This window comes from Parus major, chromosome Z (assembly GCF_001522545.3).
Source record: "Parus major isolate Abel chromosome Z, Parus_major1.1, whole genome shotgun sequence".
Lineage (NCBI taxonomy): Eukaryota > Metazoa > Chordata > Aves > Passeriformes > Paridae > Parus > Parus major.
In genome coordinates, this window is record NC_031799.1 from 40,957,807 (window position 1) to 40,975,184 (window position 17,378).

At 37.4% G+C, this 17,378-nt stretch overlaps 1 protein-coding gene across 1 annotated transcript; it reads right to left on the minus strand.

Moving 5' to 3' along the window:
* Positions 1-382: 382 nt before the first annotated feature.
* Positions 383-16,961, minus strand: DIRAS2 (DIRAS family GTPase 2). Its single transcript, XM_015615543.1, has 2 exons — positions 16,788-16,961; positions 383-4,443 (listed from the first exon to the last, which is right to left on the minus strand). The coding sequence occupies exon 2, from the start codon at positions 4,402-4,404 to the stop codon at positions 3,805-3,807; it is 600 nt and encodes a 199-aa protein (XP_015471029.1). The 5' UTR covers positions 4,405-4,443; positions 16,788-16,961; the 3' UTR covers positions 383-3,804.
* Positions 16,962-17,378: the final 417 nt, after the last annotated feature.

Genomic DNA, 17,378 nt, shown 5'->3' on the forward strand with positions numbered 1-17,378 from the left:
GCACACAGTCCTATCTGCCATTATTTTAAAGCAAATAATAAAATATAGAGTAGATTCCAGAATTATTTTGCTTTTTACTGGCCAAAAGGAGCACCCACTGAGAAGCTGGCTTGGTATGGTTTGGGTTTTTAATTTTTTTATGAAGGTAGATTGTTTTGAAGGGTGTGTGTTTGCCAGAGTAAAACAGAAGAAGAGTAAGCATTAGCTAAGGTAATACTGCTCCAGTTCTTTCAGAACTGATTTGTATAGCTGAGGACTTTGGGACACTGTCTAGCACGTTGAGAGTCTGTTTTGATTTTGAGAGTTACCTTTACAATTTTAAAAATATGTAATGTGAAACAAACAAAATGCAGGTAACAACAAGACTTCTTCCAAACTTGTGTTAAGATTTAAAACTTTATTTTGAATATTCAGAACATCACCACAAACATGGAAACTAGTAGACACAAATGATTTCCTATCCAGTTTTAAAACAAAATATTGGCTAAAGAAATTGAAGCAACACATTTTCATGACAATACATCATAATATTTCATATCTACATATAAAAGTCATGCATTTTAAAGATTCATTTTGGCTAGATTTTGCTTTCTGGGTGCTAAAATTCACTGCAGAACTTACATGTTTTAAACACTTTGTATATACAATTTAAACAGGTTATTATAGTGATACCACATTCCCAAATAAAACACAAAATGTAATAAAGCTTTATATATTTTTGATCTAGCTTATTTTTTTTCCATATTAAAAAAAATAATTCTATATGTAATAGCAAAACAAACATTTTAAACCAGCTCACATATTTGCAAGATATGTAAAATCTAATAGTAGAAACTAGGATGGCAATGCAAGGGTATAAAATATGCTCTCTTTTGAGTCTGTGGTCCTTGAGTAATATTGCTTCTGTTCTGGCCTTGCTTTGATACATGCAAGTCCATGAAATGCTTCATGGCTTATTATGTAGCAGGTGAGGATTCAGCTGGGAACTAAAGAAATATGGTCCTCAAGCCTAACATTGGCAGCTACTTGTTTAATTTCCATCTTTGCTATACAATTATTCTATTCTTGCTATGAGGCACATTCAAAAAAAAAGTCCAGGGCTAAATTTCAGCCTGTAATATCTTTGCAGTCAGTACATTTTAAGTAATTCAGATCCCCTATATTGTACTTCTGCAAGATATTTTACTATGTAAATATTTCCCCCAGTTCAAGCAATAATGTTAAAAGGTTCTATATATAGCTTTTATTTTTCTCTTTGATATTCTTTCATAATTGTATGCTGGCTGCTAAGGCATGTGCCACAAATGATGACCTTTGGCACTGGTGTGTTAGCATCTGAGGACAACCTCTCTACTTTTGACCTCTGTATGTGACCCATTATGCCTTAATGTTGATCATTTTTTCTGATTTTACAGCTTCATCAATGGAATCCATTGCTGTGACATTGAGTATCATCAGCAAATTTTCTTACAAACAGATTAAACGTATAAACATTTATAAAAGTCTTACTAAACATAGTGCTTTTAAGTGTTTTGCATCCCTGATCTGGAAATACTTTTTGATCTATTGACAGACTGTCAAGAAAGATGCACTTGGCTGGATAGGTCAAACCAGGCTTCTTTTTGTGTTTCAGGAACTATTTACGAATGTGAGGAGACAGTCTGACAAAACACAGAATGAGCACTGGACTGTGACAGAGGAGATCCACTTTTGTTCCTGGGTCTGTCACTATCCTGCTGGGCAATCTATGTGCAGTTGTTATCTCCCTCTGTGCCTCACTTTCACCACCTGAGAAGTTAAGAAAATGATGTTGTCATTTTTGCAAAGTGCTTTGAGATTTATGAAGAAAGAGTGTTGTGTAAGAGCCTGGAATTTACTGTTTATGAAGAGCATTAGCTTTTTTTCACGCTCTTTCCAGTTTTCTCTTCTTAATGCAATGAAATAAACACCAAAAAAAAAATTGTCTCTGAAATCAGTAGGAATTTCACACTCGATTCTACTGTTGGCAGAATTTCTTCTGACTGAATGACAGAAGTTGTGCTCCTTTCTGGTAGCAATTCTTGTGTATGCTATTACTCTACCTCTGAAATGTCTGCACATTTGTTAGAAAGGTGGAAGGAAAGCAAGCAATAACTCTGAAAGGAACAAGGTAACAATTTTTAATGCAACCACTGCATTTGAGCATCCCCTGGAATATATTTATAATGCACTAGCATGCAGGCTAATAATATTAGTATTTGACTTCATTTTGCCATGTTTCTTGACATAAACATTTACTAAAAATATGGTAGGCTCTTTTTATTTGTTCAAAGCAGTTCCTAAGGTACAAATTGTGACTAACACAATTTTAATGTGTCATTTAAAAATTGCATGTGCTTATTTTATCTTAGTTGGCCTTTGTCATCACTAGGACACATACTTCAGTCATTCATATTATTTTTTTCAAAAGCTTTGGAGAGACATCCAGGAAAACTCACAATTTTTAGTGTTTTTCCCCTTTCAAAGGTTTTGAGAAGAGCAGTCTCCCCTGACAGGATGTTTTGGATAATGTGTTTTCTGTTCTGAATTTTGTATTGCACTATAGTCCTGACTGCAACTCTTAATATGCCAGATCCTGTAGCATTTACCCCGAAAAATCCTTTTAGAGACTATGGGCACTAACTTCAGACATATTTGGTTCTATAAATAGTCACAGCAGTTCAAATCATGAGTTTAAATGGCAAATATAAAATACTTCAGACAATAAAAAGGCAGAAGATCTCATAGGGCATGAACACAAACCCTTCCAATAAAGTAATGTAAAGAAGCATCACTCAGCTAATCTGATAATTTGTATATTATGCCAACCCCTCTCCAAGGGTACCACCAGTTCAAAAGACATTCCATTCATTCACTAACCACACCATGTGTTCAGTTAACTAGCAGCAGCATTAGAACTGAGTCTCTCCCACAGAGGCTTTTGTAGGGAACTTCCCGGTCAGTTCTCCCTGGAGAAGCTTTCTGCTTTTATACGGACACCATTCCGTCTGCCAGTCTCCGCAAACAAATGTCTGTTCTTCTGAAATGTATATGGGGCAGAAACTCAGGTCATTCTTGAAACAATGAGCCCAGAAAAGATGATATCCAACTCTCTTGCAGGGATTGGCTTTTCCACTTAACCTTAAGTTAAAATACTGCATCACACGAGAAAGTAGTATCATGTGGGGAGATAGAGGTAACATCTGTTCCATTTAACTGCTATCCCCACACTTCCTATAACTGTGCAAGAGTTCATTTATTCAGGTGATCCAAGGCTGTCTTATAGAGACTCTCCTACCAGTCAGTAATGAAATGGCATAGAATTGTTCATCCACAGCATTCTTGAAGGAAATGATTAACACCATCCAGCATGCAATTGTGTGTTCTAGGCTTCTTCACAACCGTTTCTTTGTTTTTCTTCTGATATTATGCATTGCTTTCTCTTGCAATTATATGCAAATGCAGATAATATTAAGTTGATTTTCCAGATCTTTCATATTATGTGAATGATAAAAATTCTTCTGTTTTTTGTTAATTACAAAATAAGGTCTTCTGGGACATCTTTTGTTTTCTTCCTGATTTACTTAAATTAATTGTGAGAGTACATACATTTCTATTTTTCAGTTATTTTCATAGCAATCACAGTACCTAATTTTTTTCAATTTCCAAATATTTCTCTTAAAACAGGTATTAAGAAATAGGATCTTGCATGGTTGTTTGCTGTCTATGGGTTTTACATGCGTAGTGTCAGATGAGACTTCACAGCTGATTTCTGACAGTGCAATTTCACATCACCACACATTTTCCTTTCAGCTTCTCCTTCCTTTTCTGTTGCTTGCTTTTTTTGCCATCAATTTGCAAACTCACAGTCCTGCGTTTCTCCAGGTTTAGCAATTCTTGGAATAACTCTTTCACATTGTGGTTTGTCTTGGCAGAGGTCTCCATGAAGGCACATTTCCACTTCTTAGCCATGGCTTCTCCTTCACTGCTTTCTACCTCTCGATTTTGGTTCTCATCATTTTTATTTCCAACCAGCATTATTGGAATGTTTTCTATGTCTCCTTTTATCTGACATATTTGTTCGTAGATTGGCTTGAGTTCCTCCAAGGACTGTCGGCTGGTGATAGAGTAAACCAGAATAAAAGCATGTCCTTTAGAAATAGAGAGACGTTGCATGGCTGGAAATTGATGGCTCCCTGTGGTGTCAGTTATCTGCAAAGTGCATATGCTCTTATCACAGCTGATCACCTGCCGATAGGTGTCTTCAATGGTAGGGATGTAGCTCTCTCTGAAAGTGCCCTTCACAAATCTCAAGACCAAAGAACTTTTTCCCACTCCTCCAGCTCCAAACACAACTACCCTATAATCATTGCTTTGCTCAGGCATGTTTCTCAGTGTTTCACTTGCTCAGATAAGGGAGAAAACCTAGGAGAGAAAACAACAAAAGCAAGGAGATAGACATTAGTACAGGTAGCTGTGTAGAGTGCTGTGATGTCTTTCCCAACAAGATAAATAAATGTAAGTGATGGCGTACTACTTGTAGTAATTTAAGAAGTCTTGCAAGATGTTACAGAACAACTTATTTTAGTGGTAAATTGGGGTTTTCAAACCAGTCTGGGCTGGTAGCAAAATACCATTTTTGTTACTTTGTGACTGATTTTTAATTAACATCATGTGTTTCAGTATTCTTCCTACTGGACTAATATTCACAGAACTAAGAAGTTCCATCTGGGAATTTCAACAAGGCCTTGGCCTGAACAAATCATAGACAGGGAATTATTTTTCTGTATCAAAAATAAATCTAAGACAATAGTTGAAACTGATCACTTTACAGGTGCATGATAGTCAATTACTCTGAATATTCCAGCTTTTCAGTATTTAAGGAATTTATCTCCACTATGACTGGGCTACAGTTCTGAGTGACGACTAAGATATATTTGTAGATTATTCAGCAACAGCATTTACTGAGCTTTGGTTTTTAACTCCATGGGACTGTGTCCCCCACTTCAGTGTGGTTTGGCACTGGCATTTCAGGCTAAAGAGTTCATTTTGATAAATTCAGATTGCTCACATTCAGTCTGCCTTTTTATTCCAATATTTATCTTGCAGCAGACGATATTTGGCACGAGACTGGCTATACTTATCAGAGAGGTTCTGCAGACATATTCATAACAATTTAGTGGCTTGTATTTCCAAGGTTGGCAATGGCATAGGTCAAAGGTCACAAAATTCTGTGATTCCTGCAGTCAGTTAGTTCCCCTTGGCAAAACCCATCTGAATGTAGTAGGACCACAAATATTAAAATAATTGCCAAATAACAGAAATGGTAAAATTTTCACATGTTTACAAGATGTAGATGTTTTAGAATTTACTGAAATAAAATGAAGGTTAATTTGTCCTCCCATTAGTAGCAGCTCAATAGGCACAGAGTACTTACAACTCTTTTTATATTTAGTGAGATTAGTAAAAAGAACCCTAAAAATTGAAGTAAACATGGGGTATTGTGACTTCTCAGACCAAAACAATATATACATATAAGGGGTATGTGTGGAAAAAACTGCAAAATTTGCTGCATCTGTACTTGTTCTGAAGAAAATGGACAGGTTTTATAGGGAACCTTGCCCAAGTGCCTTAGTGGCACCATGTGATTAAATTTGCCTGTTGTAATTTTGCCTGGGTAGCAGTAAATCCAGAATAACCCAAAGAATTCCTAACCTTTTGAAAGAAAGCCTCCAAGCTATTTCTTCAATGCAGCAGGAGGGGTGACTGCATTGCAGGGGGTGATTTTAAGTTATGTTTTACCTGTCCAGCAGCAGGGCAATATTGATGCTTTAGAGGTGTGGATCTTAGTGGACCCCCCATGCCCTTATTCCAATTGAAAGCTCATTCCAAGTTTTCTCTTTCCACATTTTGATGCTGTTGTTCCTTATGCCAGTTAGGCTTCAGCTACGGCAACACATGCCGCACTAATGTCTTCAATTTCTTGTTCATATCCTGATGTTGCTATCTTTCTTGTACAGGGCATCCTATAGTGTCCTAATTCTAATGTCTGAGTAAGCTGAAAACATCTGTCCTTGCATAATATGTTGGATGAAAGAGTTGTACTTCCTCATCTGCCATACCATAGGCAGAATAACCAGTGCAACTGGGGATGCTGATCCCAAGGCAAAGTGCAGAGCTGACATAGCTCTGTTTGCCCAGCCTGGCTTCAGGCAGAAAGCAACTTCACCCCTTCAATCTCTCCTGTGCTACATTCACTGTCATTCTAAGAGGCTTGTTTAAATATAGAAAAGATTGATAAATAAGAGGGTTCATCTTGAGGCACTGAAGTAAAATTGTTTTTCTGACAGCAGAATTCAAGGAATGGAAAGAAAAAGTAGCCTCAGAAAAAATGCTCATGTTTGTGTTTATAGAAGAGGTAAAACCTTCTGAGGAACAAAGAAAATGAGTGAGCAGCTCATGATGTTAAAAAAGAAAGGAAAAAACATAGCTGGAAAACAAGTGAGGAGAAGGAAGAAACTAGCTTAATGCTGTTCCACCGAGAATAAACTTGTACGTAAGAGCTGCAGACGTGCAAATTGGGAACAGTCATAGGGCTTACAGTTGTGGATGGCTGCACAGAATGAGTTACCATAATAATTATAGTTTAATCATTTCTTGTAAGTAAAAAGGCAAGAGAGAAAAATCTGTGAGTTTCACTTCAGAAGCAGCTTAAGCATTGCACAATCATATCGTATGTAGCCTAGGAACTACAGGACTAGGAGAAAAAATGCACTGTGAAAACTTTTACAAAGAAAATCAGTGAAATATGGACTAGAGAAAAATTTAAAAGCTAGCTGAGTGTAATCCTGCTCTATTACACTGCATACTCTAAACATACTCAGAAATCTCCAAGAAAACTGACACACAGGGTAGCCCAAAAGATAGAACAAATTGAAATGGGGCACTTAATGGCCTGAAGTATTACTCACACAGAAAAATCCTAAGCAGTCCTGAAATAGCATGGTAACAGTCTTCAAAACATAGCAAGTTGTTGCAAAGACGTAGAGCATAGTGGAAAAAAAATTGAGCTTATGTGCTAGAATTGTAGAAGAGATTCTCATTAGACAATAGGAAAATTTCACAGTGGTAAGAATAGCAGACTAATTTTATAGGCAGATTTTGAAAATATTTTTTAGAAATTACCACAGTATCAAAGGATGATTCCAGCTGGAAGCGACTTGAGTAAATTTGTGGTCCAGACTGTTTATCACAGCTGGGTCAGCCATGACACCAGAGGAGATTGTTTTGTCCTGTACAGATGTGAAAATCCCCAATCTTTCCCACAGTCTTTCTGGGAAACTCCAATGCAAAATTACCATCAGGATGATTTTTTTTCCTCTTATACCTAGTCTAAAATACTCTCTCAGCTCATACCTGCTGTCTTTCCTCCCAGCATCTACTGTGAAGAGTGTAACTCCACCTTTTTGATGGCTTTCCTGTGGGTGTTGAGGGCTGCATTTTGCTGTCCCTCGACCTCTGCCTTTCCCAGGCTGACTGGCCCTGGTCCCTCAGCCTGCAGAGCAGGGCAGCGCCGCAGCTCTGGACACCTCGGTGCCCTCATCTGCACTTGCTCCAGTTTATCGATGAGTTTCCCCTGCTGGGGCTGCCCAAACCGGACAAACGGCATTGCTGCTGTGCCGTGAGTGCTGAGCACAGGGGGATTATCACCTCCCTCGGCCGGCTGGCCATGCTCCTGCTCACACAGACCGGGGCACCGGGGGGCTCTGCTGCAGCTGAGCATCACCAGGTGACTGCCCAGGACCTTCTCTATGGAGCTGTTTCTCTCCAGCCTGGGCGACTGCAAAGGAGCAGCAACCTCAGTTGCTGTTTGGTCTGACAGTCCTAAAGATCCTGTTTTGCCAAAATAAAAATTACAGATTTTTATAAACTTGGCCTGCTCAGGAACCAAAAGAAACAAACCAAACAAACAACTCATGAAAGCCTTTATGATCATACTGGAGAAAGGATTCCCCACTGTGTTCTCTGTGTGGATCTGGTCACACAATCTCCTGCAATCATTCTATATGAATGCGGTGCACTTGCACACAACTGTTCATTTATTAATGCTTTTCATACCACCCTATTACCTTGCTGATGTTTCTTTGTCTTAAAATGTCTTAACTGAAACAGAGGGCAAAATAAAGTATGGCATTATTTCATCAGCTTGTGGCATTATGGCCAGTGAGGGTATGGAAAAAATTAACTGGAAAGAAGTCTGACTTTTCAGATGTACAAGATCATTTCTGATTCAGAAAACCAGTCTTTCATAATCTGCAAATAAAAAAGAGTTGCTTTTTACATGTTAGGATGGACTTACTCTGCAATGAAGCCTCATTTGCTGCTTTTGCTACTTTCACAAACTACATCAGTGAAAACCTGTTATCATCCTCTTAAGTGTCAGTTTGTCAACACTATCCTTACTGGAAAAGCCAAAGCAATTTTCATACTTTTCATATCTTTCATTTTGAATTGTCTGGTTACAAAGTTCAGCAAAACAGTGAGTCTATACCTCTGCTGACTTAGATATGTTTTCTGCAGATACTCTGCCAGCACAAGGCTGGAACTTCTCTAGTTCAGCTGCTGGAGGTGAGCTTGATGGGATATTTACTGGGGCAAAGCACTGCCTCCAGGTCAAACTCAGCTGCAGACCTTTATGTTAGATTTCATGCTTTCCCTAGAGACTTCTGATATGCCAGGTGAAAGACCTGAAATGTTTTTCTGACAGAAGGATACAGTTCAAGGTCTGAGTAATTATTACACAAAATCACTTATTTTATAACATAGTGGGAAAAACATGCATTATAGATGTTTAAAGTAACCTCTTGTTTCAAATTGCATTCTTGATAGTTGAAATACCTAATGTTCTTTGATTGATTAATTACATATGGGTATATTTGCATTTACTAAAACAATGTCACTGATCTTGTACTTAGCCACTGGATCTCCACAGTTCTCTCTTACCATCAATTGGGTTTTTATAGACTAACTTTTCTTTTCATATTTATGACTTGCCTGTCCTGTTTGTATTTAAGCTCTATATAGCATATGCAATAACAGGCAGAAAGGTACAGGAAGGCAGAAAAATAACTTCTGAAAACTAATCTACTTGAATATCTATCCTTAGAGCAATATGAGGTTAGACTCTCACAGCTGGTGAAGTCTTTCAGTTTATGTTTGAAAATAAGCACAGAAAAAAATCAGCCTATCTCCAATGTTCCCAGTCTTGGTTTTGTTGCAAAAGATTTTCACCATGTTTCCACTGCAAGACTACCAGGAAATATCACAAATTGTAAGTTTGGTTGACACTTTTTTACTAGACTATGTCTTTTAGTGTAGCATTAATTTTACAGTTTTACAGGGTGACATTAACTTTGCTTTCTGGAGTCAGAGGCTTTGATTGCATCTTAACTGATCCAGTTTCTTGAGGTCTTATGATGTCCTAGTGAGATGTCAGTCTGATATGAAATTCAGCAATTGTCAGATGCTGTGTATTAATTTCCTGATTTTTTTCCCCCCCTCAGGTATAGAAGCATCTAATGTCTGTCATGGATATTTTTTCTTTCAAATTCTTTTTTTTCGAGCTCTAAGGCAACGTCTCTGTTTATATTGTCATTGTTATTGTGAAAAACCAATAAAGTGCAGGCAATGCATTTAGTTAATTTAAATTTAAATTAACAGTCCATGAGGCTATATATGATGACACCACTATACAAGGATACAAGGTGAAAGGTGAAGAATGTAGCTATAGATAAGATGGATTTCAACATGGCTGTAAGATTAATGTCCATTTCCCAATACCAAAGGTGAAAAATGTCACATTATTTATATAAAAGAGGGAAAGAGAGCTTTGCAAGGAACCTTTTCTTGTGCATATAAAGAGGCACTTCTCAGGAATTATTTTCACTTTATCTGCTAATGAATATGTATTTTAGGAATGGGGACTTTCCTACTTCCAGTACCTTCATCTTTTAATATAAGAATTGCTTTTTCAGTCTTTTTTTCACTTGAATTCTTTTCAAGACAGTGGAAAGTTGGACACATTTGGAGACCAAATAATAACTGTTAAAACTGCTTTTTCCTACAACATGAGGTTCTAATCCACATGGAAAGAACTTTTTTATTCTCATGTGGAACAAAATGTTCTTTGAAAGTCTGCTTCTTGATGATCAGCTAGTCTAAATCATGATTTTTTTTTTCACTGCATAAATGCAGTAGCACTTTTTATTTATGTTTTTCTCAACTACAGTTGGAGAGAAAAGCATTTCTAGCTTTTCTTTCCAGCTATAGAAAGATGACCAGAGTGATTTCCTTAGAAAATGGCATCTTGTGCAGAAAATAAGTAGTGTGTAATAAATCTGTTTTTATTCTAACACATTGTCCTTATTGTAAAATTTGCTTGATTATCTGAAAGTAAGGGACAAAATCAGACATTTTTCTAATTCAATGTATTCATAGAAAGCAAAAATTCAAACTAAAAATTCAATTTGTTTAAACTGAAACAGATTTCATTTTAGAGCTAGGTTCTCCACAATGTTGAAAATGTATGAATTTGCATGGAAAATTAATAATTTAGAATCTTGAAACTGAAATTAATGTTACAAAGCCTTTCAGAGAGTTCCCTAAGAGGTTTTGTGGGTTTCTTTCATGCTCCTGGCCTAACACAGAAGAGAAATAGAAAGGAGAGGAGACTTTTCAGATAAATTTTTTGCAGGTTGTTTTTTTTTTTAAGATTTACAGGAGACTATTGTCTTGAGAGCATCTGTATATAAAAGAGGTAGAATCCCGCCTCCATGCTGTCCTGTAGTCACAGGTGCTGTGCTCCACTTCAGCAAATTGTCATATTGTTGTCACACTTACATTGAAAATCTCATTCCCAAAACAATACCTTTTCAAAATTGTTGGAAACCCTATGGAGCCCTTGGTAAAAGAAAGAAATCCCAGAGGCATGGTTGTTACTGTAAGAAAATCTTTACTAGTTCTTTGGCTAACATACGGCCAGTGGATGTTGTGGCAGAAAGAGTTTCGCTAGGCAGGAAAGAACTGGAAAAAAAGGGGAGACAAATAGACAAACAGACAATATTTCCTGTAGGAACAACAGATGGCATGGATTTTTGGAACTAGGCTTAACTAAAGTGGCATTACTTGTTGAAGAAGGCAGGACGGTGGCAGAAGAATGAATGACGCAGAAGGAGCTCTTGATTCCCTTCCCTGATGAGGGTTCATGTGCAGAAAATGCTGGATCTGATCCAACAAAGACACACATAGGGTTGCACTGAAATTGTTTGCTCTGTTGTTGCCTGAGACCTTTCAGAACTAACCCTTTAGTAACAGACATGTACTAATGAACCATTACTGTAAAGCAAGATTCAGCTTCATTGAACACACTTATCATTTGAAAAAAAACCCACCTTACTTTCATTCAGCCTCAGAAATGTGCTAAATTTATCCAGGATGGACAGGTGAATGCACTTATCCCATTAAAAAAACCCTTACTTTTGTGGAGAAACAGAAATATTAAGCTAAGCTTATCCAGGGTGGACAGGTGTTCTAGTTGTTCCTTCCTATTTAGTGGCTTAGTTCATCCTAAAATTTAAAAGGGAGAATTTCATGAAAATTCCTGTCTAAATTCATGGTCTGCTTTATGTAAGCTAGATACTTCATTGTTTTATCTATTTGAGTATTTTGGTAAACCAGTGTTTTAATCTCTAAGTGCTTATCATCAAAACTCAGAGAAATTACTCAGAAGACTTTCCATACGTGTAGTTAGATAGTCATTAATGCACACATAGAAATAAAAATGTCAAAATAGCAGCATTGTATTCAGCTCCCTTTGGAACTAATTTTTTTAAGTTTTCTTCCCAACTTAACTTACCAAATACAGCAGTTTTTCCTCAATTTTTCAATAGGTTTAACTTAGCCAAGTAAAGATGGAAAGATCTACATTGTACATGTGCCTTCCAATGTTCACTGTTCACACATGAACACTGTATGTGTGCCTTTCAACGAGTAAGACGTAAAGCCATTGGACAGAGCAGTATGATTATAAACCAGAATCTGTCACTCCTGCAAATGCAGGATCAGAGACTCAGTATGAATTTTCATTCCCTCTGGTTTCTAATAGTAGAATCATTTCTTGGTATTGAGCAATGACTTCACATATTGTAGTGAACTTCTGCTTCCCCAGCTGTACACCGGAAAAAATAGGTTCTGCCTTATGGATAATGGTATGGTTTTTCAAGTTTTCCTGAATGGAAAAGTACTAAGTGCTCAAAAAAAACCAACAACCCCAAGGCAAGAAAGAACATTTCCCAAGCAATCATTTTACTTTAGAAGTTGTCAGTGATTCTATATATTGTAAGACTCATAAATCCCAGTATTGTGAGACAAAAATCCCAGCATAGACAACAAACTATTTCCATATAAATATGTATATTTACACAGAAGAATATTACATTCACGAGAGCCTCTTTTCCATTCAGCTGAGGAAACTCGGAAGACTGGTGGCCATTTTGCCTTTCACTGTAATTCTCAATTCCATAATGTTAATTTGAGACTACTTATGTAAATCTTCTGAAGAAGCAAAACTATTAAAGGTTAAGTGCTTGTGACTTCTTTTTATGCTATAATTCCTGTCATTAATTTTCCTTGCCTGGCTGGGAAGGATAGCTTGACTGCTATCCTGACCACTGGAATATTTCTGACGCCCTTACACGGCCCAAGAAATATCTAATTCAAAACAATGACTTAAACAGAACATTTGCCACCGGTTTGTTGGGCAATACTTTGGGAATAGCTGAATGCAGTGGGTTTCAGGACCCAAAATGATCTCTGATAATTAATTAAACCATGTAATATGGTTGTTGATATGCTTCCAGGCACTAGGAAGAAGCCTGTTCTTCCACTGGAATTTTTCTGCAGATCAGAGTATTTTGAAAACCAGCAATTAAATTATAACTGTGAAGAACAATATAGTAACAGCAGCTTTCTGATAGTTTATAAATGTCCAGTACCCCAACTTGCAATACTTTGAATTCTGAAGTAAGACAGGTATGTTTAGCCATAAGAGTAGTTTATTTCTAGATTCGTGATAATGTTATTTATTTGTGTTAACTACAATACTTTAGCTAGTGATAGTAGCTAATATTTGATGATTTAAATAATTAAATCTTTTAGAAGAGATAAAAGTTGTCAGTTTAAATTTTCAGGGAAGAATAAAAAATATACAAGCATCAGTAAAAAAGGACAAGTGATCTTTTCTTTGCTTCAGATTAACTTTAAGTAAGAACTATTTTGGGAAGGAAACAACTTCAGTCTAGGAATGGATTTTCCCTTTTCATATGGTTTCTTTAATATATATACATATTTTGAATGAGGAAACTGAAAGGTTGACAAAGCTTCACTTTTCAGACACCTTTTCAGATTCAGCTAAAACCAATGTCATTACCTCCAGTCAGGCTGATGCTGACTGGATTTTCCTGCCATAGCATATTGCAGACCTGCATAGCCAGAGAGACTAATTTTAATCTCAGACAGAGAAGCTTAACATTCATCTTAACGTTAATTTGTCAAGAGGAGGTGTTTCTGACCCCAGTATGTCAAAAGTGCTTTTGTCACAGACTTGACACACACTTTTTCACATTTTGCTCTTGTCTTTCTTTGATACCCATCTCAAGAATTACTCTGTTGTCAGTACTTTGTGGTTGAAAAGTAATCAATATTTGTTTTCTCAAAAAGGTAAATTAGAGTATGTTCTGCTTCAATTAGCATGTACAGCTGCAGTTTCACTCAGGGGGTCTTTTTCACTGCTTTTCCAGCTGTAAGGTAAGATAATTTAATGTTTGTTTTAATTTTAATGTCACAATAAAAATGCAGTGAAAGTATCTGTTTGCTGATACTCAGAAATATTTGTATTTAAAGTTAAAATACCAAATGGAAAATAAATTTTCCAGAAATATTTTCTCCTGGTACATTTTTGGAAATTGCTCGTTTTAAAGGGAAATTAGTATTGGTAATACCCATCCATGTTTTACAGAATTTCCATTTTTCCTCCTCTATTTAATATTTATTATTGCTCAATTAGTCCTGGTAATATTAAATATTAAGGGGAAATTAACAAACTTTTGGAATCAGTCTAGGTATCAAATGAAATGTCCCACAGTGAACAGTGTTTCAGCTTGCATGTACAAATGTCCTGAAACTCACTTAAAGAGTGGGACAGGGAACATTCAAATGCTTATTATGTATTACAGAAGAATTACCAAGGAACACTGTGAATTGAATGCAGTCCAATGTAGAAAAAAATCAAAACCATAAAAAAAAACAAAAGAAGAAAAAAGATAAGTCTATAAACATAAAAAAAGAGAGAAAAAGGGAATATATAGAATTGAATGCAGTCTTTCTGTGGGAGCATCTTTGAACCAGAATATTATTTATTATATATTTATTTTAAAAATCTAATTTTGGGATCAATATCACATATTCTGTCTCAAAGAAATTCAAGTCCGACTTTTTACACATGATGCTGGATCTCTACATGGGCAGCTGTGTTGGTTAGCACAAGAGAAAGACAGAAAACAAAGTTGTCAGGTTATCCTCAAAGGAAACTAGAAACAGTGCTAGTAATGACTTCAGGATCAGCAGTATCAGTTTATATATAGTCCGCTATTTTTATTGGTACTACAGAGACTGCAGTGCTGGTGTAATATAATCATGACCACTTGGCCAGAAGGAGCCTCTGAAGTCCAATCAACTTCCAAAGAGCTCTGCTCTGCGCTGTGAGAAAGGGATATTGTTCAGCCTGAGGTTCATCAGGGCTTGTGAGTCTGCTGGTGTAAACAATAGTGCAGCACAGAGCAGAAATATGCTTTCATCTGACTGATGTGAGATACGTGGAAAAACTGTATTAACAAAGACCTTGACTCACTTGCAAAGGGACTCTTTAGTGCAGGCAACTTCCAGAGAAAAGTAAAAATGGCACTTAGTACTGAAAGAGACTTTCTGGATTATCAAATCCAGTGCTTTGCGTTTGCAGGCAACCATTTCACATAATCCCTTCCATCAAGTTACAACTAAAAGGCACTTAAAACATTTTCTATGTATTACTTCAAGTAGAATGTAATTAAAGAACCTTGCTGCTCTAATGGTTTGAAATCTTCCAGCCTAAGTGTATTCACAGTTCATTTATACCAATTCATTCCTCTCTCTTACCAGGAATAAAGATAAATAGCTGTACATCACAATCATTCTTCCAGATCCACAAGACCATTGATTAGCAGCTGTGTGCTTGAACTTGTTCCATGTTTGTACAGTTCTTCGTGCAATAGCCTCAGAAATGTGTGTGGTGTGAGAGAGAGCACAAAGCCTGGAGGAATATCATATTTCATAGCTCCAGAACAATGGCACAAAACCCATTCTGCATGAACTGGGCAGTACTGCATTTAGTAAGGACAGAAGGGCCCCAGAGAGCAGCAGCTCCTGAGCTGAATAACTGAAGTCCATTAGTCAGAAAAAGGGAAGGGGAGAGTGGCAAGCCAAGATAGCCTTCTAAGCCTGAATTAAACATGTTGAGACATGCAAACATTCTAGATAATGGTAAACTGTAAAGCTTGGCAAAGATACAACAGCAATCTGTTTCATCAGCTTGGTTTACCTCTAAAGGAGCAGGGGTGTACCTAGCTGAACACAGCATACACAGCTGTATGTTTGTGCATCTATAAACAGGGATGTGTGAGTTCAATTACTAGGTACTCATGAGAACAGGATACTCAGAAAATTCTTTGAAATTAAAATGCATCCAGTTTTGTTGCTCCATTCTATGCTCACCCTTCTGAGTGGTGCAGCATACAGAGCATTCCACATTTCATGGGGAAGATAGCAAGGAATAAAGTGCCATCAAATCTGAATTCATCAGCTCACAGGCACTTGAGAATGGTCTTTCATGATTTATTTTCTTTCATTCAGTTGGGAGAGGGACAATCTAAGGAAAAAAAGAAAAAAAATCCTGGCTGTCAGTGGGATGCTGCAAAGTTGTATCTGTCTTAGAGCAACAAACACCTTGTGTTATTTTATTCAGACTCCACATTTCTGTATTCTTCTATCAGTTAAGTTAAAATGTAGCTTTCATTTAAAAAAATGAAAAATTAATCTCTCCTTAAGCCACTGCAGTGGCAGTGCTATAAACTAGGGCAAAATTCAGCACATTGACTTTTAATGAAAGACAGCTTGAAAAAAAAAAGGTCATTACCAGCATCCCAGCACACAGAAAAATTATAGTTAACTAGCCAGTGTGTCTATGACCAGCATCTGGCATCCTTGCTAGCCCCAGTTTACAGCATGTCATGTTCTCCACACAAGATCTAAGCTCTTAGCTTAGAGCATATCTTGCAGTTGTAACTCAGGCAAAAAACTCTATCGACTTCAGAGGAAATTCTGCCCAAGTGAGCACCGTGCGTTCTGGCTGAAGAAAATGAAGACCTCTAAATTCAACGCAAAGCTTTGCCTATTGCGCAAGGCAGCGTAGAAAAACAACGGGAAGAAATTTACCTGTAGAGGAACAGAAAGCTTCAAACGCTCTTCAGTTTCTGCCTGTCATTGCACCAGCTCTTCCCCCTCTCTGCCCTGGGCTCTCTGCAGAAAGGAGCCCCCTGAAGCCAGGGGCTGCAGCTTCCCCCTGCTGCCGGTGTGCCCCGCTGCCCGTGCCCCGCTGCCCGCCCGCCGCTCCCCGGTACCTGGCTCCTGGGTACTGCTCCTGCCCGGATCGCAGCCCTCCCCGCTCTGCTCCTTCGGACGGACTGGCTCCAGCCCCTGCCAGTGCTACTGCCTAAATGGCGACTGCAAAGCTCATCTAGGCTTTTAACTGCCACCTACTGAATAATTGTGGAATATATATATGTATATGTATAGGTATATGTGCGTAGAAGCGGTAATGTTCTGGTTTTCTCAACCAACGAACGTAGTAGATTTTCACAATTAGTCTCTAAAGCCTCCAAACATCCTGTGGTTTATCATTTAAAGCTGTAGATTACATTAATCTGCGCTCACAACTCTCCATTTCTTTCAGCACTAAAACAGAGAACAAGCCTGTCTCTTTAACTTAAAAAAGCTTACGAAGCCTTTGGTGAAGCTAATCCCCAGGGCAAAAAAACAGCACAGCCCTATTCAGATCAACGGAGCAGCGCTGATTTTTATTACTTGGAAATTTAATCCTTTAGGTCTCATATTTATTCACAAAAAAAAATAAAGCAAAAACAAAAACAAAACAAAAAAAAAACCCAGAAAAAAACACAGTAGAAAGAAAAATGTGCCTTTAAAAATAGCTT